This window comes from Haliaeetus leucocephalus, unplaced genomic scaffold (assembly GCF_000737465.1).
Source record: "Haliaeetus leucocephalus isolate CR32 unplaced genomic scaffold, Haliaeetus_leucocephalus-4.0 Scaffold373, whole genome shotgun sequence".
Lineage (NCBI taxonomy): Eukaryota > Metazoa > Chordata > Aves > Accipitriformes > Accipitridae > Haliaeetus > Haliaeetus leucocephalus.
The window spans coordinates 4604109-4628797 of NW_010972809.1; the positions used below are offsets into that span (position 1 = coordinate 4604109).

A 24689-nucleotide genomic window follows, 5' to 3' on the forward strand; every position below is an offset into this window, starting at 1 on the left:
CCTGTAAATCAGCCACAAGCAGAGCTTAAGAACTCTTCATTTTCACCATGCTCCTGCGCTTCATTCAAAACGTCAGCAAGAAAGACTGAAGAAAGATTAATAACTGTGGTTCTTTTGTGGCAGAAGCACTGTAAATGTACCTGACAGCTGCCTATTACAGCATTTAAGTACTCCTAGAGGGTTTAAAAAGGTGCTGTCAAAATATTTTTCAAAGTATTATTAACCATTATTTATATTCTAAACAGAATTTGTTTATACACAAAATTTGTTCGAGAGGCATGCAGTAGCTTTGTTATCAGAGAATTTCTTCTGATACACTGTTCTTTAAAAATAAAACAATGGCATAACTGATGTGAGACTTGCCTTAGAAAGAATCGCTCAACTATGTACAATGAAAAAAGCTAAATCTTCAAATCCTTTCTTCTTTTTTTTTAATTTAGCACTATGTAAGTACAACACCTCATGAAGTGTACAAGGGGGCAGGCTGAAAAAGGTAATGCTAGTTTAAATGGAGGCAGCACACTAATATGGAACCAACAATTCAATTCAGTTACAGCACTGACACAAACTCAGCAGCCTGTATGTATTTTCTGCACGAAACTTTCTTTACAGATAAAGTTTTGACCTCCAGTATAAATGTTAGCAAAGTCTCCCACTGATTTCAGGAGGACCAGGTTTAACTCTAATGCTCTTTTGGCCTGAGGGGTTTCAGCATATCTTCTTGACTCCCCCTGTCATTCTGAAACTATTTCTTCCTCTTACAGAGAGTTTCTCATCTTATTGCTCTTTTCCCCACTGAGGACTTTGTATCTTAGCAAAACATTTAGCAAACACAGAAACATCCCAGGGTGACCTCTGACAGCAACAGTCTCTGTCACTCAACATCCACAGAAATACGCGTATTTTCCCAAGGCTGTCGTATGCCTCCTCTAGAATAACTGCTGGCCCTGCAGACCCCGATTCCCAGCCTGATGCCAAGAAAGTTCTGCTGATGGCAGACTGCAGGATTAGGGCAAGTTATGACTGCTTTTAATTCCCCCAGTAAAAGGTTTCTATGTCCTAGACAGCTGAAGGACTCTGCAGAAAGCGAGGTCCGTGGCTAACGCCCCGTTTTTGACAGCTCCGAGGAGAAGTTTGGCATCAAACACACGGCGTACGCAGGAAAGAGGAAAGAAAGGCGTGAAACCGTGCTGTACGCCGAGGCTCTCTTCAGAAAGCTTTACGGTTTCACAAGATGGCACCATAAAAACTAGTACTGGATGCATTAAATAGACGCAGCCACCTCTTGCCATACTATAGGGCAGAGAGGCACCTTTACCCATTCACAGAGGCGGCTCAATTACTAAGGAACGCCAAATCCAGTGCAAACCAGCACAGCTTTGGTCCTGCCCATAACAAAACTGTCCAGTGAGTGAAATCCTGATCACGCATGTGCAACCCCAAGGCTGTTAAGGAAATAACAAGTGACTACTTTGCTCTGCCACATGCGACTCCAGAATGATGTAGTATTTTACGTGGGTCACAAACATTGCCCGGAGTATATTTCATTGCACAAGATTTAATGTCATCTTTGGAGCCATACTGATCCAAGAAGTTGTCAGTGGCTTTATGGCAGCCGTAATTTTGTTTTAAACTTTGCTATTTTTGTCATTATTTCACACCACCGATTAACCTAGGTGGGAGAAAAGGAACTGGTACACTGCTCCTCTCACAGTTAGACGATCAGTGATGGTGAAAAATATTTTCATGGCGTATCCATGGACACCTGTTCAGGCTGAGCACTCTTTTATAACAGAAAATACCAGCTGATTTTTAAGGCAAAATATGCAATTATGATCTTAAATTAACCTGTTTTAAGCTAAAAGTGTTTAACAAATATTTATCTCAGAACGATTTTTGCTCTACCCTTTGCATTTAAAAAATAGCCAAACACATTCCTGACACAATAAACACTTCATATACAGCTTTAAATCCAGGAACTAATTTCCATGAAAAGCGATAAATCCTTATGAACAGGTTTCTTAATGGAATTACTGAAGATCTTTTTAGCAGTTTGATCCAGCATAACTAAAATAAGCACATCTATTATACATGTCAGGCATATTACATTCTCTAAAATATGAACAAGCATGATTTCCAAAGCAAATCCTCTGTAAATGATCAGTATACATCAAGCATAGCTTAAGTACCTTGGTTAAGCTGTTCTTCCACTTGCTTGAATAGACCAATACATCAGATCTGGGATGGCTAGTTCTTGCTTGAGTGTACAGCGGTTTTTCAACTTTTTGTTTTGAATTGAGGAGGGAGAGAGCTACCTTTGTCGACAAACCAAGTGGATTGGGATTGTTGGGACTAATGGTCCAGGTAGAATAGGCCGAGATTTTCTGATCGTTTTGCAGCAGATGCAATGGTTTTCTCTTCAGGAGATAACACCAGGTAAAATTCGTTGTGGTCTTGAGGCTTGGAAATGACAACCGCTGCACTTCTCCGGCATTCATCGCAGCCAATGGAGTTACAGACTTTGCTTGGCCCTGGCTATTGACGTGCTTGCTCTCATTACTGTTACTTGGGGACCTTCTTTCTTGACTGCTACTTACAGCCTTAAGAAGAGAACTCTGATTATTCACTGGAGACAATTCAGATGGTTTTCTAACTACAAACACCGGCGATGCTGAAGACGTACGGTCTTCAGATTCTGGTGACTCCTTCAGGGTTTCTGAACCCCCAGTGTCAGATGAATGATGGTCAGGCAACAGCAGGTCTGAAGTACTGGCTTTGCTGCTTTTTTCATGCAGTGCAACACCATCAGGATCTAAGAGGTGATTTTCAAGAGGCTCGGTGGTGCAAACCTGTCTTACCAAAACTGGTTTCTTTTGCTTACTAGTAGGGTCATTAGATCTAACGTTCAGTGAATGCAGTGGTCTAGCATCTGTCATGCAGGCAGCTCCACTCTCATCTTTAACACGTTTTTGCTGTTTTTCCATGGCAATATCTAAACTGTTGGCTGGGGAAAGCATTCGTTTACTTGAAGCTGTAGCTTCTGGTTGAGGGAAGAGTCCGCTAACTGGCACTTTCTGAATAATATTCAAAGAGCTTGACAAAGGTGAATTTCTGGTTCCACTTTCTGGTTGTGAATTTTCAAATTCAAAGGAATTTGGCGAAGTCCTCTGATGATCTTTGTGAGATTTTGGCAGCTGAGTTTTGCCTTCAAGCGTTGGCACTGTCACAACATTTGTTTTGCAAACAGATTGATTTACCTGATCCTGAGTCACTAAAATGTGAGGAAGGGGTGTAACAGTTGCAAAGCCATAGGATGGCATACTGCTGTGAATACGGACAGGAACCACAAAAGGAGGAATCTGATGTATTTGACTGCTGCAGTTATTAGGGACAATTTGCTTTAGAGGAGGCACAGAGTATGGATTAGACATGTCAGGCAGTTTAGCCTGCAATTCAAAGGAGGATGCATTCTGGTCTACCCCAACTTGACTTGGAACAGTCTGAGTTGATAAAGTATTTTTTACCATTTTAGAAGAGTATGGCTGACCTATATGTAACGTTTTAACTTGAAGCTGATACTTGGGAGCAAAACAATCCTTTTTTTCATCGGGATGACAAGAAAGTGCGTATGTGCTCACTTGTTCCCCTTGGGCTGATGTTTTAGTAGATGTCTGGGAAGGCTGATGAGTTGAGGATGGCTGTCCTTGATTATTCAACACATGATCTAGAGGCTGCTGAACCGAAGACAGGCTAACAGGATTACAATTTTGAATTGCTGAGTGAGGCCTGGAGTGAGTCTGTGAATACTGGGTACTTGAAGGAAACTCCACTGAAGATTTGCCAGAGGTCTGCAGCCTGTGCAATGGCACTGTGGGCACATCTGTAGCATGAGCTGTCTGAAATGAAGAAGTCGATTTAACTTGAGGCTGATGATTTTCTGGAGTAATATTTAAAGATATTTGTCTTACAAATGGCCCCCTCCTCCTTTCTAGCAGAGGCACATGTCCAGTAACTCCGTTTGCAGATGACACTTTCGGAGCAGCTATCTCTACGAGTGGGGCAGGTTTTGATGGAGACATGCTTCCACAGTCGAACGACTTACTCCTGTAGTCCACAACCTCCATTGACGGCTGGGTGCAGCTGATTTGCTCCGAGGCAGCACGTCTCATTTCCCGGTAAAGAGGTCCAGGCACAGCCAGTGCGTGCGAGCCAGTGGGAATCATGAGGAATTCGGATGACTTACTAACAGGCTCCACTTTGGAAGCGTTCTCAGCCTTCAAAGTTTCATCTTTATCGAGTGAAGCTGAGAAACTGGAGGCATGAGACAAGCTACTCTCCCGACTTAGGCTTCTGGAAAGCGTGGAGTCAACGCTTGATTCGGCAGATGAATGCTCCATTTCAGCCAAGCGAATTCTTTTCTTCTTCGGTGGGAGCTTTTCTGTTGGCAATTTTGACAGTGTTTCACTGCGCTGTGGCCAATTAAACCTTTCTGTCTTTTCCTGATCGCTGCACTGGTTTTCTTGGTCCCTGTCTGGTTCTTCTGTGACTAGTATTTCAGGAACCTGGATGTTATGCTGGCGAACAAGTCTTGACGGCTGAAGCGGGGCACCTCTCTCATTAGAAACTATTTGGCTTCCCTGAACTTCCCCTCTAGGTGCTTCAGACGACAGGGGTTGATGATGCTGAGGAGTTTTCAGATGAGAGTGTCTATCCTCTTGGATTACAATTGTATTCAAAGAGCGATGCTTTGCAACCTTGTTGGGCTCTTGAGAAGAAACTGGTGATACTCTTTCAAACGACTCTGATTTCTCAAAGGAGCTATTTCTGCTCAGCGAATTGGTGTGCTGTATTACTGAAATGCCAGTCCCTTGTCTTTTCAACTCCACCTTTTCTTGCGCAGCTGAACTTGCCTGCTTTTCAATGAGCGGAGCCGTCTTTGGATCGGTAGTCTGATCTGTGCCTCGAGCCACAAGCTGAATTTGGGAACTTTGAAGCAGAAGGTTGCTCGGCTGTTGTGATCCTACCACTGCTGTCGCGCTGTGTTTTGAGAGACTGGAAGAATTTGCTGGCTTGCTTTGGCCTTCTGTGTTCTTTGATGGTATGCTCGTATCATTTTGCTGTGGGTCATCATCATCGCCAACACTTTTCATTTTCCTTCTCTTCCTTATCTGGGGTGTCTGCTCCCACACACCAGTTGAAGTAGTGACTCTGTAGTGTAGAATTTGAGGCTGTGTACTGTTGGGAACAGTCTTATGCTCAGGCTCGCGGATTGCTGCTTTAGTTTTAGGTCCATGCAACTCTGAACAATAGAACTTCTTGTGGTTTTCATAATTTTCCAGTTTTCTATATCTGTTTCTGCAGGTTTCACACTCAAACATTGTTCCTCGCACCTGAGAGGACTTCTTTGTTTTTTCTAAATTTGATCCCTGTGCCAGGGACTTGCTCCTTTGCAATAAAGATTCATTTGATAAATTACACCCCAGATAACTTTCTTCTACAGATCGCACCGGTCCAAGAACTTGACTTTCACCAGTAGAAGAATCTTCTATTGCTGCCTGTCTAACAAGGGTCCGAGGATGTCCGCCTTGGTTCAGTGGAGTAGCAGGTCCCGATACAAAAACATCATCATATAAAGAGCCGATTTTATCATCAAATGACTGACTTCCTCGAAGGGGATGAGAGGGAGGTATTACATTTGGAGGTACTGCTGAGTAACTGGTAGTAGGCATGGAATTACTTCGTGTTATAGGTAAACAGTCAAGGGACGGTACAGAAAGAAGAAAAACTTGCTTTGATTTCTCAGTGGGTGTGAAAGGAGACTTTGGTATATCAGAGCTTGAGCTAGTTCTTCTTCCCATGGGCTTTAAATCAAACTGGAAGGAATCCTTAAATATGTAGGATTTTGGTGAATCTATGCTTCCTCTTCTCGAAAGAGATGTTCTTCTTGGTTTCACACTATCTAACTGTTTGTCATCCACAACAGCTTCATTATCAGAAATTAACTTTGAGATACGCTCCTCAAGAGTTTTTGTTGCCATGGGAGGTCGCATTTGGCCAGAGAGAACCAGATTTTTTTCGGCACAAACAGTCTGTACCACTGATGCTACCACACCACTTGATCGTGGCACACAGGGCAGGTTTTTGTTTGGATCTTTCTCAGAGCTCAACAATCCTCTTATGAAAGGAGCTGGTGGGCTCATTGTTTGATCGGCACTTTCAGAACGAGAGAAATAACCAGAATCCGTACTACCTAAACTTCTAGGGCTCAAAAGACATTTTCCTTGCTGATCTTGGGAACCCTCAGTTGCCTGTTGTCTCTGGAGCTGAGCATGGACTGCTCCTACTGCAGATCCCAGCTGTTCCTCTAACAGGCCCATTTCTGCTTTCTGATGTTGCTTTATGTCACTCTCCTTGAACGAGGCTGTATGTGTTAAATTTGACTGAAGAGTTGTCACTTTAAAATCTCCTTTTCTCTGTGCTGCAGCAAGCTCCGGTGCTGGTTCTGTTACTTTTGGGCTATCGGCCCTTAATGGAGAAACATTTACAGGATGAACTACTACTTTTGGTAAAGCTGCCCTTACTTGAGGTTCGGTATCATGTAATGAAGAGTCACCTGGTATACAGTCTGGGTTGCTCAATGGAATAGGGCTTCCTTTCCGCAATGTTTCTGCACTTGAAATGACTTTCACTATTTGTGCAGGCTCCAGGTCTTGATCATCTTGTCTTTCATCAGCAGTGCCTTCATCTTCACTTTCACCACTTTCTTCCACATCTGAATGAATGCTAAGTGCTTTGTCCGAGTCATGAGATAAGAAGAGGCCACCCGAATCTGGTTGTAGGACGAGTCCAAGTTTGATAGCATGTGCATGAGATTTTTTGTGCTTGTACAGATTGCTTTTGGTTTTAAATGAAAACCCACACGTCACACAAGGATATGGTCGCTCTCCAGTATGGGATCGGATGTGCTTCTGGAGAACACTGGGCTTGGCACAGGCCCGATTGCAATACTCACAGACATATTTCCCTAGTTTTTTAGGCTTCTGGTCTTTCAAGAGGTTACATATTTGTTCTACACCATGGTTTACAACTGATGCTATCTGGGCTGAATTGTACATGGGACCTATAGACAAGTGTGCTGAACTCGATGTGCTAATTGACAAAGGTGAAGACGAACTGGCTACTAACTGGTTTTGAGGAAAAACCTGAGTTACAGTGGAAGATGAGGTGTGAACGACAGACGAAGTTACTGCTATGCTGTATATCTGCTGGAGCTTGGGGTTTTCTTGACTCTGCTGTTGCACCAGCGATCTAGTGAAACTTGGACACATAACAACCTGGTGATTTTGTTGACTGGTTTTAGTAATAAGGTCTTGTGAATGAGAAACTGATTGGCCTTGTGCTTGTCCAGTCTTGGCTGTTGCTGCTACATGCACATTGTTTAACGTACACGGATAATAGTGAGGTCCAGCTGCAAACTCATGCTGTGGCAAAGCAGACTGGTTTTGGACGCTCATTGTATTGGACGTGAGACTAGAAGAGGTGCTTACAGTTTTATTTGGTCTCAGTTTCTCTATCTGCATCCCGTAAGGGGGGCACTCTTGTGCTAAGGTGTTCAGTTCAGGCTCCATAGCTTTTAGTAAGACATCGAATGCAGTACGTGTACATGGGGATGACGTACTGCAGTCAACAAAATTAATACATTCATTACTGTCAGTCTTTGTTTTACTTGATGAGGAGTTTGAGAGAGACTTCTTCTCTGGTGAGTTCAGTTGGTTTGCATCAGTATCCTCCACTGCCTGTTTACCCAAATCTAAGGACTGATGCGTCAGTGAAAGCTTTGTCTGCATTGATGTCTCAGATTTGGTTGTTTCAACACTTATCTCACTACTAAGTGCTCCCCCGTTTTGTTTGGTACATTGATTTCCATTTTGCACGGGTAGGTGATCCTGTGCATGTTCGGAGGCATCTGGAAGAGCTTTTAGTGGTGAAGGGTCTACATTTTGCTTAACCTTGGCTTCGGCAGGGCTTCTCAAAGGCGATTTTGGTATTTTTTTTAGGTGGTTTTCAGTCACAATCTTTTTTCTTTTCACACCCTTAATTGTATCTTGGGTTCCTCTAGTACCAGCATCGGCGATTTCTGTTAAAAGACAAAGAGAATTAAAAAAAATAAAAATTGGATAATGCAGTATATTTTTATTTATACCATTTTCTCATCTCTAAGTTTCAACAGTAAGCCCTGGGGCAACAGGACTGTCCATCTCTCCAGCCTCCAGTATTTTTTTTAACAGTAAACATATCTTAGCAAAGATCTCTTTTGCTTTCATCTATAAAGAGCAATGCTTTCTAACTGATGCTGTAAGACATTACAAAAGTAATTCACTATAGGAAAAGCTTCAAAGGAAATGTAAGAAAAGAAAGGCTACTGAAAGAATATTTTAGCATTTATAGCAACTCCTTTTCAGATAAAGCAAAAAGAAACCTCTCTTTTGCACTTGTTTAAAAATTCAAATCATTATAGCGGAAAATGAAGAACCAAGACACAAATCCGTTTTCATGTGGTGTTTGTCACTTTTTCTATCTATATGTTGCAGTAGTCAAGGAATGAAGACAACTTCCTCATGGTTATATTTGTAAGTAGATTTATCATGGAAACGGCACAACCACCCACACCATCTGTCAAATACTGTATTTCAGAGCTCCAATTACTGAACTTCAGTAGCATTTCAGATGAGCATCTACTGTGGATGAATAAAATCAGTCACACTTAAATGATCTTCTATTTGTGCATCATGAAACAAAATAAACTAAATTTGAATTATTTCATTACTAGCTATACTTGTTGCTGATTTTAAGCAGGTATGCATGTGGAGTTTCAGGGGTGTACTGAAAAGCAAATGAATTGGAGTATTATTCAGCAGAATAATTCTATGGCAAGCACTTATATTTGTACAAAGTCCAATTTCCTCTATAACAAAAAATACATATAGACTGAATTTCAGTGTTGATACTTACAAGCTTTTTTTTTTTTTTACAGATACCTGATGTTACACACCTTTGTTTACCTCAACAGTGTGATATTTAATCTGTTAGTTAATTATTTCATTTTTTTTTTACTTCCTCCCTAACGTACACTCAGTCATAGCCACTGCCTCAGCTAGCACCCCTGGTCGTGCAGAGGAAGCCAAATATTAAATGGATGTAAATCCATTTTCTTAAGCTTTTACAACTCATTCATTAGGCTGCTAGCCAAACCTATATTTGCCTGATTGGCAATATTCAAAGCAAAGGAAGAATCTGATGTGACTAGAGGGCTGACGTCTCTGAAAAGGTTCAGCTGCATACACATTTTGGGAAGCAGTACTGAGTAACTCCATGTAGTATGTTTTACCTGCACAGTGTTACCCAGGAGCAGAGGTTTATGTGCACTTCTAGGTTAAGAACAACCTTAAGACAATGTAGAGAGGGACAGAATTCTCACAGTCAACTTCACAAGGAGGTAAGAGGAGAAAGATCAGACCTCCCAGTACCCATCAACCCTACGGCCCCCTCTGAGAGGCACAAAGACTATCCTCTTGCAGCAACACCGGCTGGCTTCTGTACTGCGGTGGGAGGAAAGCCAACGCATACTGTGCATCTGCAAGAGATACTGGAGCTGATGAATCCAGGGTGAAATTTCTGCTCCATGTAAAGGAAATCCAGGCAATGCCAAAAGCTTGTCTGGCAGGAGAGAATGCAAAGTGACCAGTATGAAAAGAAAGGCAAGAAGATGTTACGTTTTCTCCGTGCCAGAGCATAACCCAGCTGGGATACGTGCTAACGCTAGATACTTGGAAGTTCAAAATCTCGTTTGCAACTTGATGCCAACTTAATGTACACATATATTCCTTTAGGGTGAATGGATATTGAGATTTCCCTGCAGACCGGAAGATTAAAGAGTACACAGCACACTTAAATGTGGAAATGTGCAAATGTGGAAGTTCTGCAGAACCTGACCTATTCCTCTCTCAGCCCTACTAGAGGAGGTTTAACTGTGAGGAGTAAGACACTGTTCTGTCACATTCAGCAGTCCCATGAAAGAGATGCTTGAATCCCTTGCCAGAACTATGGGCTCCAAATCCTAGTTATGGGGACTTCGTGCTCCTCTTGTGCATCCGGAAAGAAATTTCTGCAGTAATCGTTCACTTAACCTTTAAACAAACTTTCCATTTATTGCTTTATCACCAAAACCTACTCTTTATTAGACTGGATTTAACATATTCAAAGCTGAGCAGTCTTCCATCACAATGTTTTGTACTTTCCATTGCTTCACAGTTAAACGAGTGGCTTACACTAATAAGTTATCATCAGTGGTACTAATGGTGACTTCTTTAAAATTCATAGTCTACTGCAACTGTTTTTTCTTCAATAACACCAAAAACAATTTTACACAAATCAAAGCGAAAATAACAAGGCAATTACATAAAAGGGTGCTTTTAGCCATGGTTTGGTGATCTCTCTGAAGCATGGCCACGTTAATTGAGCGTAAGTAATTTGGTTCCTTTTATGCACACACTGCAGCTTTTATCCCGTCACAATCACGCCTCCACACCGATCATACTGCTGGTGTTTGCACCGGAGCGCTACGGGAAGAGCTGGGCAGATTACACATAGCTAGGAAGGTACGAGCGCCAGGAATTGTGAACATGCACGCAGACAAACATACACAAAAAAGACTAAGGTGTTCTATACTGCAGCAATTGAACGATCAAATGATGTGCTGCTTCCTGATGCCTCAGAATATTAAATAACTACTATTCCTGGGTTTCAACCATACAGTGCAGACGAACAAGCATACTCAACCTGCATCATGCTAGCAAACTGGAAACCAACACAGCTGAAAGATGTAATGTGGCTTACGAAAGCCTAAAAACATATCTCTAATCTACCAATCAAGCAATTAAAAATATGAATTAATTATGAATACAAGATCAGAATTTTCCATAACCTATTTACTGCTTTACTTTTAAAAAATGTTGTTCCACACACGCCAAACCATAAAAATTGTTCAGGAAATTGAAAAGGAAAGAAAAAAGAATAAACAAAGGCAAGTTATGTATTGCATTACATAGAGGAATAGTCATTTTCTTTAGTCTTCACAACCACTAATTTTGCTGCTTCTACACCAATAAAATTCCAGTCTACAGAAATCATGAGAACTAGTTTCTTATTTGTATTTCTGACTCATCTTTTGTGATTCCAGAGATGGAGTCATGGGTTTGCTTCAGTGTACCCACCTATAAAATCTTGTAAAATGTACATTCTTGAAAATGGTTTTACAAGGCTTAACAACAGCTAAAGTCCTCTGCTCCACTCTACTCCTGGATAATTTAGAAATCCTTATTATTAATGGAAATAGTCACCTCATGTTTGCTAACAATCAGATCTCTAGCATATTTGGGGAAAAAAGGAATCCCTGACAACTTCATTTCACTTATTTTTAGCTTTTTGTTCCTTTTGTATAAGTCTTCTTTTTGTTGAAGATACTCCATCACATGTTTGTTAATCTACAGCTGCATGCTTACACAAAGATCAACTGCATCAATATTTCCAGAGGCAACAACAAAACTGGCGGCAAGCGTCAGTCCCAGAATGCGAAACAGACCTTCAGAGCTACAAACTTTTAGGATCGTGATAACTTGCCAGGGCCGTGTACTCACATCAACAAGCTGACACTGAACGAAGAGAATGTGAAAGCATCCTCATGGGGGGCGGAGGGGGGGAGCTGACCTGCGTTTCTTTCTCTCCCTGCCACTCCGCGTGCTCTGCTCACCTCCGCTGCAATCACAAAGCCCTTCTCATCGTTCAGTGGTAACTCCCCTTTGTCTCAGGTGGTGAAGTGGTGGTGTTGAGAAGTGCTGTGACCTCCATCAGATGTCTAAAAAGTATCTTCTCCATAAGCTGTATTACACCAAATAGGATTAAGTTACCCAGCCCGAGAGAAGAGGCAACAGTGCCGTTGTGCTCTGTGCCTCACTTTTCACATCCCAGGGACACCGGAGGATCTCTTTCGTGCTTTGCCTGGTTGGCTATGTTCTGCTTTGCTATCAAGACTCTCTGTTTAATTCTTTTGCTTTGGTATGAACTCTGCACTCAAAACATGACAAGAAAAACTAATGTTTCTAAACATGACTTTGTTCACATGTAATCTCTCTGCTGCACTTTGCTCTGTGCACAGGAAATTGAGCAAAAGAACACAAGTGTGATGGTGTAGATAGCAACCTGGCAGAGTAACTCATGCAGCAAATAAAGGAAAGGTGTAAGTGATCTGATTTTTCTTCCAAAGCATTTACTGGTGAATTAGACAGTGTCTTGACAAAATGATCTCAATGGTTTTGTTTAAGTAACTTCCAGAACTGCCTGTCTCAAAGCCTACACGTTATTATAACACCCACACTTTCTCTCCCTTCTAACAGAGCTACACGCTTGCACTTAAAAAAAGAGGAAGCGAATAAGAAGGAACCAAAGCAAGGCAGCGAGCTCCCTTCTCCCTTCATGCTACCCTGTGCAACACAGAGCAAGCAACCACAACCTGCCCCTACAGTCCAATGAACGGCACAATTTCATCTCATGAGCTCACTTCATGTTGCAGAATTTTAAACATCATTGTAGGCTTCCATACAGAGACCAGATTGTCAAATCTAAGTGCCTAAACTTTAGCTCCTAAATCTGTACTCCGGCTCCCAGGGCACTGCAAGTAAGATCAAGCCTCTTCCAAAAGTGTTCAAATACTAACTGATGTCTTAAACTTACAGCTAAAAGATTACTCTGACATCTAACAATGGCAGTGATCCAAAGATGGAGGAGTTTTCAAAAAGAGAGAGACCATTACTAAAGATCTTATTCTGATTAAAGCTAAGCTTCCTGGTGTCTTTAGATATTCAAAATATTCTTATTCTTGACATCTGATACTTATTTTATTTTGATTTCACTGAAACTATCAAAAGCACTCATGAATCACCCCACTGGGTCTGTTTCCATGAATAAGAACATGATTATGAGATAAAGAAATTAAGTCTTGCCGGCAAATGCAAGGCCACCAGAACTTACATTAAACACAGCAGGGCATAACTAAACTTTCATTTTTTATTAAATTACCCCTTTAGCTTCATACTACCTCCTACACGTTAAGTACAGCCATAAGTATTTTTCCTAAAATTACAGTTTTTCCAAAATCTTGGTTACATAAACCACACATACAACTATGGAAATGTTCACAGTCTTCAGAAAGTTTTAACAAGATTAACCCCAAGCGCTGTGCTTAATTTTAAGCACAAATAGAGAGGATTTTAAAGTCAAACACCAACAATTTTAAGAGTCTTATTTCAGATGCCTAACTTCAGCCTTCTTGAGACGGTCACAGGGTGGTCACTCCCCATTTCAGAGGTCAGGAATCAAGTCAAAGAACCTGGGGCACTCCAAGTCAGCAGCGATATTTGAAAATCTCTGTCAGTAGGCTTAATCTGTGCTTAAGAGCTTTTATTGCTGAGGACACCAGTTCAAACATATACAGAGTGGACTCTTAAAAACCACTTGATCTGTACGTAAAGCACAATTTGACATTAATTACTTAAAAAGAGGGGGGGGAGCTTTGACATTCAAAGGCTAAACCAGTCTGGTAGGGATTGGATCAAGTGTTCATCTATGCCAACGTTTGTCCTTATGTTCATATCAGCAAATACTGGACCATTCCATAAAGCATGGATGAAGAAAGTACGGTTTCATGATTTCATACTGCCAGTAAACACATGACTATTTTTCTTAGTGTTTTTAACAGACAACGCTAAGCTCTGGGTTGATATGTGACCCATCAAAGGTATTGTATTGGCTGTCAGCAAGAGAGAGGTTCCCCAATCCTCTTTTAAGGGTCATTTCACACCAGGTTTTCATACTGGACTGACTATTTTATTAGCATACTTTCTCATCATTAACCGAAAGAGCAAAAATCCTACTAACACAAGCTCCAGGAAAGGTGCAGCTATGTTAATATGTGGTACTAGCACTCATTTGAGTAGTGCCATTCGCCTAAATGACAGCATACATTTTTGTAAAGTCAAATTAAATTTTAATGCTCACTACCATCACACCCTGGTAAGCCCATAAAATCAGTGTATCTCAAGTTCATATATTAAAGGCAATTGTAGAGAAAATGTATGTTGATATATACAGCAAGGAATCATACCAGTACCTCCACCACTAAGTAAGTTTCCCAAATTAAAAAATTAGTATTTCATAACACCACAAGCTAATCCAGGTGGGAAGGGACCTCAGCAAGTCTCTAGCCCAACCTCCTGCTCAAATAAGGGCAAGCTATGGGATCAGACCAGGGTCCTTAGGGCTTTGTCCAGCTGGGTCTCAGAAACCTCCAAGGAGAGTCTAGACAGCCTCTGTGAGCAACATCTTCCACGGCGTGACTGCCCTCGGGGGGAACAAGCCAGTCCGTGCCTCCTCCTCTTTCAGCTTATTCCTGTTGCCTCTCGTCCACCCCCCCGTCATCCTCCACTGTGAAGAGCCTGACTCCACCTTCATGATACCCCCCAAACCACCTCTTCTCCAGGCTGAATGAGCCCCGGTCCCTCAGCCTCTCCGCGCAGGACAAGTGCTCCAGCCCTGATGGCTGGGCTCTCCCAACGCTGAACTCACTCCAGGTTTTTTGATGTTCCTCCTGTACCGGGGGGCCCGAAACTGGACACAGCAGGTAGAGATGCCGAGTAGGGGAGGACAATCCCGTCCCTTGATCTCCCGGTCGTGCTCTCATTCCTACAGCCCAGGACGTGCCCCCCCGCCGCTGCCAGGCGTGCTGCTGGCTCCTGCCCAGCTGGCTGCCCCCCCACACCCCCAGGGCCTTGCTGCAGAGCTGCTGCTCCCCGGTCCGTCCGTCCATCCGTCGGTCAGTCCCCGGCCCGTCTCCCTGCAGGGGCTCCTCCTGCCAGGGCTTTGCATTTCTACCTGTTGAAACCAGACTTATGACTCCACTGGTTGTCCACCCGCCCACATCTTAACACCCTAACTTAGAGACAAGAATACAGTGGCAGACAGTGTCAAAAGCCTTCTTAAAGTCAAGGTAAAAAAATGACATCCACTGCTCTCCCCTTGTCCCCAAATGTAGTCACTTTATAACAGAAGCCATTTTATCATAGTCATTTTATCACAGTTTTCATCCATTTCCATTGTTGTGAGATTGGAATACATAAAGCTGCAGGTCTGCAAAGTACTTTTGCACATGTTTATACCCAGCAGACTGTTTGCATGCTTCTATACGTCTTCATCTTATTAAATCATCTGGATCAGAATACAGACCAATAATACACTCCCTGGCTACCTGGGCAATAGCATCCCCCAGGAATCCTGCTTTTCTGTTTTTCTTGTTGCTTAATTCCTTTTCCCGTTTGCAACTTCCACCACCAAACAAATCACATTAGTAAATTCTGTGCACACTTCATCTCACCGATGACAAAGCTAACAGGCACCTCAGCAAAAACAATGCAATCTAAAACCATTCAGTTTGCTCCACAGGATGCTTTAGCATCACCACAGATGTGGCTGGCACTGCTTTATATCTAAATCTAATAATATGCAATTTATAGGTTTTCAACTAAATGCATTCCAAGAAATACCCATATTGCTGGCTCCCAAAAGTGAGCAATCATTAAGAACAGGCAAAAATTTAATAACGTTTGGTACAAATGGTGAAGTTTAAACTATACAACCTACTTTTTCCACTAACTCTATATTAGCAGGAGTGGATTACCACTTTGAAGGTAAAACTGGGGAAAGGAAGAAGTATTTCTTGCCTTTGAGTAACATTTTCCTGAAAGAATAGGCCTGCCTATATAGCCTGAGAGAGACAAGAGCTGGTGTGGGAGTGAGCAAGAGGCTCCTCAGACCCCACGTCTCAGCACCTCTCTCACGGGTGTTTGAGTTGCAAAGATGCACTAAAGCTGAAAGGGCAGAATAACTTCCTGGACTCACCAAAGCTAGGGGAAAGAGATACAGAAACGATTAACTCGTTAGTTCGAAACAGAAAAGGTTCTTCCCAAGAATCAAGAACACATACAACCTAGTAAGGGAAATACAGCAAATGATAGGTTTAAGGGTGCAGCCACAACGGCGTACTCTGGGCTACTCCTCACGCAGTAGATGAAATACCGTGGCACCATTAGCGAGGGCAGAGCGGATTAGCTGTATACATTGTGCAATAACATCTTAGCATAACAGAAGCGAGACACCTTTGCCCTGAGGCACACACCTTGGACTTATCAGGAGGCTCCCCTGTGATACACTTTCATCCCAGACGTGAGAGCCTGCCAAATCTTGTTTGGCCTTGGGACAGGTAAAGAGTAAATGACAAGTTGCAGTCCGGGGCTGTCTTTCTGACAGCATCTTTTCACGTCATGGCTATTCACATCAAGATAATCTCGATGGCGAGACTTCTGATGGGGTGTAAGGACATAACTACCCTATGCTAATGAGACCAAGAAAGATCTTCTTCGTGAGAGTCTGGTCTCATTTTGTGCATTTAGCTTGTTGGCTTGAGTGAAGAAAGTAACAACTGGCAGATTTTTAGCTGCAAAACCAGCGTGCTTGATGAGGAAGACCTTGAAGATCAAACAGCAATAAACATCTGACCACTGAGGTAACACTAGATCCTCAGCTGAGAAATGCCAACATCCATATGTGAACAGGAATCAAATGCAACATTTCAGCACATCTGAAAATCTCTGACCAAAGTGAAATGGATATTTTTTTCCCAAAGAAGAGTTAATTTCCTGCCCAGCATGAAACATACAGAATGAAACATGACATTTGATACTGATTGAGATTTCCCACTACTATGTGTATAAGAAACCAGCAGAGACTGAACCACTGTAAAGTTCCACAGGACTTGAGCATTTCATTGAAAGACAGAAGAAAGGCAACACAAGAATGGCAAATGCCGACCACGCAACCTACGGTTAATGCCTAACTACTCACACAAAATGTCAATATATGAACATTCAGCAAAAGTGTATAGTACAGTTTTTTACACACACTCAAAAAAATAAAAAATATTTACTATATTATGTAGCTCTATAGAATTTATCTACTGGCTCTGCATTACAGCCATTTAACAACACTACATTTCTAATCTATGCAGAAGCCTTAATACTAAACCAATTAAACTAATCATTGCTTAAGTGCTGTAAAGATAATGCACATTGACTATGAGCAGGTGCAGAGACTTTATGACAGCTAACATCACCAGCCATCCCAGTCCAAGTTCTTCTTCCTCACTGGGCACTCCAAAGATACGAAAAAAGACAGGAAGCCTCCCCAAAGACAAATTAATGAGCTCCCCGTCGAAGCCTAATCAGAAAACCAGTTCCACTCAGTTATCCATGTAAGAATGAAACTGTTTAAACATAACCAGTTAGAGAAAATATATTGCCAGAAATTAACTAAAATACCTCAGGGACATCTGGAAATCTTCACTGAACATCAGGCAATGTTGTGAAGAGTTTCACATTAAATTACCTGTTTGCAATTTAAGGTTTATCGGTTCTTACTGGAAAATTAGGATTTGGCTAGTAAATCATTAGAACAACTTCTACCCCTAACACACAGAAGAAGAAAGGCCATTAAAACAGAATTATAGAATGGCTCACGAAACAGCAACCAGTTTAAGGGTTATCAGCAACAAGCAACTGCTATCTGGTCAGATAAGATACTGAATATAAAATCCCTAAAAACGAGTCTGAGGGGAAAAAACCAGAAATTAAAGGAACAAGTTGTTAACTAAACTCTCTTTACATATAATGATGTTCAAACAGAACAAGCTCCTTAGTCATATTCTCTGCATTTCTTTAATTTAATCTTCCATTTGAAAAGCAGGGATCAAATGGAGCAATTTCCATACTGCCTGTATGGAACTGAAGAGAAACGAAGAGCAGCAAAGAGCTTAGACCTAACAACCGTACTATTTAAAAATAGAGAAAGGAATAGGAGCTCTGGCAAAGTGAGTAGGAAAAGCCTTACAAAGCAGGTCTGTCTTTTAGGACTAAATGGTGCTGTGAACATGACTAAAGCCGGAGAAGTTGATTCGATGGAAATCTAGACACCGGGAATGTCCTAACCATGCAAGTTCGGTCTGGTGTGCTAGAGGTGGGAAGGATGACCTCCCCGCCAGGTTTCTTTGGCATCAGTGGGAGACCCCACTGAGCTACTCTCAGCTCTTTTCCCATCCTCGCCTGCCCTTTTCCACAGTTGTCCACAGTCTCTTTTTTCTCCCTCCCACACAAATACACATGCACCTTTTTAGGAGATTCCTATGAAAGACTCCATCCAGGTCAGCCTATAGCATATAACTACCAGAGAGTGGTACACTGTATCTAAGCCACCATCCATTTATATGTTATATTTTCCCTTTAGAAGGAGGCCAAAGGAAATTAACGACTCCCTGAGCTAAAAGAGTATCTGGAAAGTATGAAAAAAAATACTCATTACTCATATGCAAGGCAGACTTACAAGGAAGCTAACAAGTGAAAAAATCTTGCGTTTCTACAACTGGCTTGCTCCCAGCTCACATCAGCTAAAATTAGCAACCTATTGCATTTACTACACGCGCGTAGGTATGCCTCTTGAATTAGCTAGTTTGTTAGCTCAGCAGCCTCCAAGCACAAAAACGAGCTTGTTCTGGCCTCAGATTTTAGGAACTTGCAAGAAATCCTTCTATGCACTAAAGCAGGGTCAAGCTCAAATGTTATTGCATCTGAAAACATAGCCTCTGACTTAACAATGCACTGTACCATGATTTGGAATAGCCACTTCCCATTTACTATCAGGAAAATGCTTTTTCAACAATTATTTTACAAAGTTAATTTGTATGATGTCCCTTTGAAAATGATACTTGCAGGTTGGAATCTCTTTTGCTGAACTGTCACTCAAAAAATTTGCTATACTTGTCAGGAAAAGTCAAAATACTATTACTTTAACATCCCATTAATGCTTTAACCAAGTTCTCATAATAGCTCCAAAGGATGAAATGTTCAATTTAAAACTGTAAATCTGTTTGTCTGCCTGTCAAAACAATACCAGCTCTTGCTGTGTCTAGCACTAGGAGTGGATTTACCAAGCAGATTTCAGCTGCTAGTAGTCTAAACTAAATGTACTAACCAAAGAAAATTAAAATAGAAATAACAGTTACAGACATTGACTCACAACCCAGAAGGTTTACAGGAGGCAGAAAACTTCCCTGGGTTAAGCCCATATTCTAACGTCATTTCTCAGAGCAAAGAGCATGAAAACATCTCCACTTTTACCAGTTTTCCCCCACTGGTAAAACGAGGACATTAAAATGTACTTAACTATTGAAGACGAAAGCAATGAAAAATGACGTTAAATGATTGGTATCAGAGACTATTCCCACTCCCTCGGAAGTCAGGAGAGTTTTCTCACTGTCCTTCATCGGCACAAAACGCTGCACTGAATGTGCCTGAAGACAGAAAGGATCTTTCAAGTTGTCATTGTTGTTATTAGCAGCATGAAATGTTCCCTCAATGTGAAAACACCACAGATTTTAAGAATAGATAGGACTTTATGAAAATGTGAGATCTTGTGTGACATGAGCTACAGACACGAATAGTTCCTGCATTAAGCCAATCACGGCTGTCTGAGCTGCTCTAAATATTTTAGGAAAATAATTCAGTCTTGATTTAAAGCCTTATAGTTTGACGTACACAGAACAATTTAAATAAATTACCTCTCAGACACATGTATTGACATATTTTAATGTAGATACAATCACTTTATGAAATCAGACATCAGGAAAACGCACAACTGAATTGCATGAAATACCATTAGCTAGCTTGTACTTTTGAACATTTGGAAAGTGAAAAGCAGGTAGCTCTGGCGTGTGTCAACAGAAAAATAAAAAGGCAAGCTAATCCTCTCGCTAACGTTAAGTAGCAAACAGGACACTACTGTAACTTGCAATTTTTGAAGATTATATACTTCCATGTAGAGTCACTGTATTTCTAGCCCATATGGTTGCTGAAGATAAGGTCGGAAAGATGAAAAGAATCAAATGAAACTTTGGATCTTGGTTACATGTCTTGCCTAAAAAGTAAGGCAGAGTTTCCTACAAATACAAAACGGAAAGAAAATGTTTTGGACTAATGACAGTACATGGGTACCACAGCAGCAAAGAATCCAGAAAGCTCACATGCTTGCAAACCTACAGGAAAAATTCAGGGAAACATCTGTGGAGGATGAGGTCACTCTAAGCTGGTGAATCAAAACGCTTAAATTGTTTAGCATCACATTTCCAGAGTTTTGTTTGATCTCTCCCCTCCTTGTTCAATTTCCTATTTCCCTTGAACGAAAGACACAGTTTTGACCCCAGCTGACGCCCTAGGGAGCAGGGTGCATCCCCAGCACGCAGCGCTCCCACCTGCTTCTTGGCAGGGAATGCCGCCGCGGCAGGCGCGGGATGGGGACTGCCTGCCGGGAGGGGAGAGGGAAGGGACCCGGCCGCTCCTTTGGGGCCAGATGGTGGGCCGATGAGAGTCACCTGTAAGCTGGGACGTGGCAACATAAGAAGGGCATCAGTCTTTAAGGTAAGACGTATGCAATGTTTTCTTTACCTACGGAGAATGCTGGTATATTTATAATAATGCATTTAAAACTCCCTCTGCAATTTTGTCAATAACATGCATTCATTTAACAAGAGGGATGATAAGGTAGGGAGGGTTTAGAAGGACACTGAAGATACAAAATATGTCTACCATGAATCTGCAGCAGAACCTACGTTTCTGAAATAAAGTCTCATGTTTCCATTTATAATTACAAACTTCCTCACCCAAATCTCAGTGCCGTTCAACTTACTAGGAAAATAATATTCCGGTTAAAAAAAACAGCAGATGGGCAAACAAGGTAAAGGGCATTTAATTTCAGTTGCCTCTCCTCCATGCCAACACACTACTCTGAAGGGACTGCAAGTGTGGGAGGGGAACATATGTGCATGTGGATTGTGCATCTCGGAGAATATTTGCTACCGGAACCTAATTTCTCCTTTCTTTACTCTTTCTCTCCATGATCGCTCAAATGTACATTCACATGATGGGTGGTTCCACACAGCTATACGTGGACCTAAGCAAGTGAATGGAGAGTCTTCCAGTCCTGCATGCAAACAGCGACTATAGAGCCACTCCACCAAATGCTGTGTCAACCTTAAGGATTCAGAGACAGATCAGCACCCACTGAAAGCGCAGATGGAGGCCCTGGGTAGCCCCATGACAGAGGCTGGAAATAAAGGTATTTTTCAACAGCACCCCAGAAGTTGCTTGGACCTTGCTGGAGTCCAAACCAGGGCTTTGAATGGTTCTGTCTTGGTGGTTTCTCAGTAAATATTGACAGAGCCTGCTGCCATTTAAGCAACCACTGATTGAGTCAGACAGAACTCTTGGACCTGCCAACAACGTTTCTGCATCTCAGGATGCCAATGAAGAGGGCACTACTAGTATCGAAGCATGAGACTCTGGAAAGAGAACTGATCTGGGTGAAATTCTGATACTGTCTTAGAGACAAACTTGTGGGACCTCTGGAAGAGAACTCTATCATCAAGATAGATCTGTCACAACGCTTGGACTTCTGAAGAAGTGAGAGCAACTTAGAAATCCATCTTCACAGACCAAGAAGTGAACAGCTATGCTGAGGATCTGAAACTGAGGACACAGGAGAACACACAGCTTCGTCTTCAAATTCCACATGCAGCATCTCCAGCCGCAAGCAAGAATCTGAAAAAGCCCTTTAAGGAATGTTAAAATGATGGAGTGAGAAAGTATAGTAACTTGGTTGATAGGCAAATGACAGACTCATCGACAGGTGCTAAATAGACCATAACAGTTTAAGGACAGACCTGATCCCTTCAACTCAAGTGAGTACTCCGAAATGAGTACTCTATCAGAATTGGTAAACCGGAGGGGACCAACATAATGCACTGATGTGAAACTTAACTGACAGCTTATTCCTTTCTGCTATTTATGACACCGTCTTTTCTGGGGGTGAGATCGGGAGTGCTGTAACGAGAACATGGATCCTCCTGGACCTTGAAGGAAATGTGGTGTTCAAGAGGTAAATCTTCCCATGCTTTGACTGAGTAAAGTCAGCTGCAGTTGTTGAGGCAGAGGGTAATACAAAGCCTCTGATCCCTAATAAGATAGGTTGAAAAACAGGCTTCTCCTTGAAGCTAGAGAGAGATACCTGCCAGTCCTGGGAAGAGATCAGGAGGGGAGACTGGCAGATGACTGCATGCCATTAGACTGGAAGTCTGAGTTCAGGATGGATTTGTTATATTGCATACAGCTTGCAGTAACAATCAGTAAACTTGTTTAAAATTTTACTTATTGAAGAAATAGGTACAAACAGTCTACCCATCTCCCCCTCTCCTGCATGTGCTGGTTTTGGCTGGGATAGAGATAATTTTCTTCATAGTAGCCAGTATGAGGCTGTGTTTTGGATCTGTGCTGGAAATAGCATTGATAATACAGAGATGTGTTCATTACTGCTGAGCAGTGCTTACACAGACTCAGGGCCTTTTCTGCTCCTCACCCCACCCCACCAGCGAGGAGGCTGGGGGGGCACAAGGAGTTGGGATGGGACACAGCTGGGACAGCTGACCCCAACTGACCCAAGGGGTATCCCAGACCATATAACATCATGCTCAGTATATAAAGCTGGGGGAAGAAGAAGGAAGGGGGGATGTTCGGAGTGATGGCGTTTGTCTTCCCAAGTCACCATTACACGTGATGGAGCCCTGCTGTCCTGGAGGTGGGCTCAACACCTGCCTGCCCATGGGAAGTGGTGAAGGAATTCCTTGTTTTGCTTTGCTTGTGTGCACGGCTTTTGCTTTACCTATTAAGCTGTATCTCAACCCATACGTTCCTTACTTTTAGCCTTCTGATTCTCTCCCCCATCCCGCTGCGGGAGGGTGTGCGAGCGGCTGTGTGGTGCTTAGCTGCCGACTGGGGTTAAACCACGACTCTGCAGAAAGTCAAAAACTTGATCAGACAAGAACAGGAGCTTATTCAGAGGGATGAATTCACACCTGACAAACAACCATGACAGTCTGGAAGTCTAAACTACAATGCGGCTGAGGAACACCTGTGTGTCCATCCCAGACCACCATATACTCTGAGGACACGGCAATTGCCATGACTGAGAAGTAGAACAAGGAAATCCATCTTCCATCTGAAATAGCCATTTGTCATTGATCCTTTTGGCTGTGACATGGCAAGAAGCAGTTATCTGAAACAATGTGGTTTAGTCCAGAATAGTACTCCTAACAGCCAGAGAGACCCCAGGATCGGTGTGCAATGCAGAGTACACATCAGGCTATGAGATGGCTCTTTTGTGATCTGCCATCCATTTTATGGCAAATCTTGGTGTTGCTGGAGTTTGTCACCAACTTTAGTTCCCTGAACAGTTTCAGAAGCAGAGATAGAGATTTAGGCAGCAGTCTTAGCATCGCTGGTGCCAAGTATGGAGATAACCAAGTTAGTTCCACTAGTCCTAAAGAATGCAACGACGGTGTTGGTGGAGCTGATGCACCTGGGACCCAGACTGCTGTGACGGGCAGAGAACTGCTGCAACGGATAAAGAAGAAAACAAATGCTTACAGCGCTTCATATTGGCCTTCAGTGGCTGAACTGGTTCTGGGGATGACCAAATCAGAAGCCGCTGTGGTAATCACAAGGATCTGAGAGGACTTGACTTTACCAGTCTGGAAGGGAGAAGACAGAGAGACTTTCTTGGGATGGCTTTCTTGGGAGGATGGCCAGCAGTAGATCAAAGATAAAGCAGTCGAATTCGGCTGACTGCTTTCCAGCCCACGATACCCACTGGGTCCCACATCAGAGAAAGCTTTCACTGCCTTCTCAAGGAGATATTTTCTGTAGTTCAAGCTCACCATCCCTTCCAGGTTTTAAAGAACATCATGTGGAGCACTCGGTGGGAGCGAGACCTTCTCTGTCACACTAACATAACCCTGTACATGTGTCAGAGGATGAAATTCAACCCACAAAGTAGGGGCACACTCAGGGTGTAAAACAGCCTTGGGAGATATCATCAAAGCTGAAGAGAAGCACAGCTTCTACTGAAAATACTTAGCAGCAACTGGGCAGTTGAGAGAAAGTGAAGTGACACGAGAATTACCCACCTCACACACTCACTGAGCGGGAAGGTGAGCATGGCCCCTAACGAACATGCTTCTGGTCTCGAGTGGCAGGCCATTTGAATATCCATAATCTGAGTGTGTTTGTGGACTGTCACTCAAAAAATAAAAAAGTAGGTCTTCTAGTTGCAACTTTATACTAAATAACCAAAGTCCTCAGACTTGAAAACTATGTCTGTTCATTTACTGTCTCCTCTGTGTTTAAGAGACTCCTATTCCAATTTGCACTTAATTGGATTACTACCGCTAATGGCAAAATGAAGTGTTAAATACATCTTTTTGTAGTCAATTAAATTTAACTTAAATCCCACACATGTATAAAGTTACGACTGATCAGTGCAGAATGCTAGTCAGCAGAAACCCAGCATGATTAAACTTATGAAAAATACCGCCCTGCAAATATGCTGTGCCACTGACAGCTCCGCTGCTGACAGAGCAGTAGTTA

The 24689-nt window shown here is 42.3% G+C and overlaps 1 protein-coding gene across 2 annotated transcripts in view; it reads right to left on the reverse strand.

Moving 5' to 3' along the window:
- Positions 1 to 24689, reverse strand: part of HIVEP1 (human immunodeficiency virus type I enhancer binding protein 1) — a 119532-nt gene that overhangs the window by 22519 nt on the left and 72324 nt on the right. For both annotated transcript variants that reach the window (XM_010573216.1, XM_010573215.1), the window contains exon 4: positions 2190 to 8137. In XM_010573216.1, coding sequence (XP_010571518.1) covers positions 2190 to 8137 — 5948 coding nt within the window. The remainder of the gene's footprint in view (positions 1 to 2189; positions 8138 to 24689) is intronic.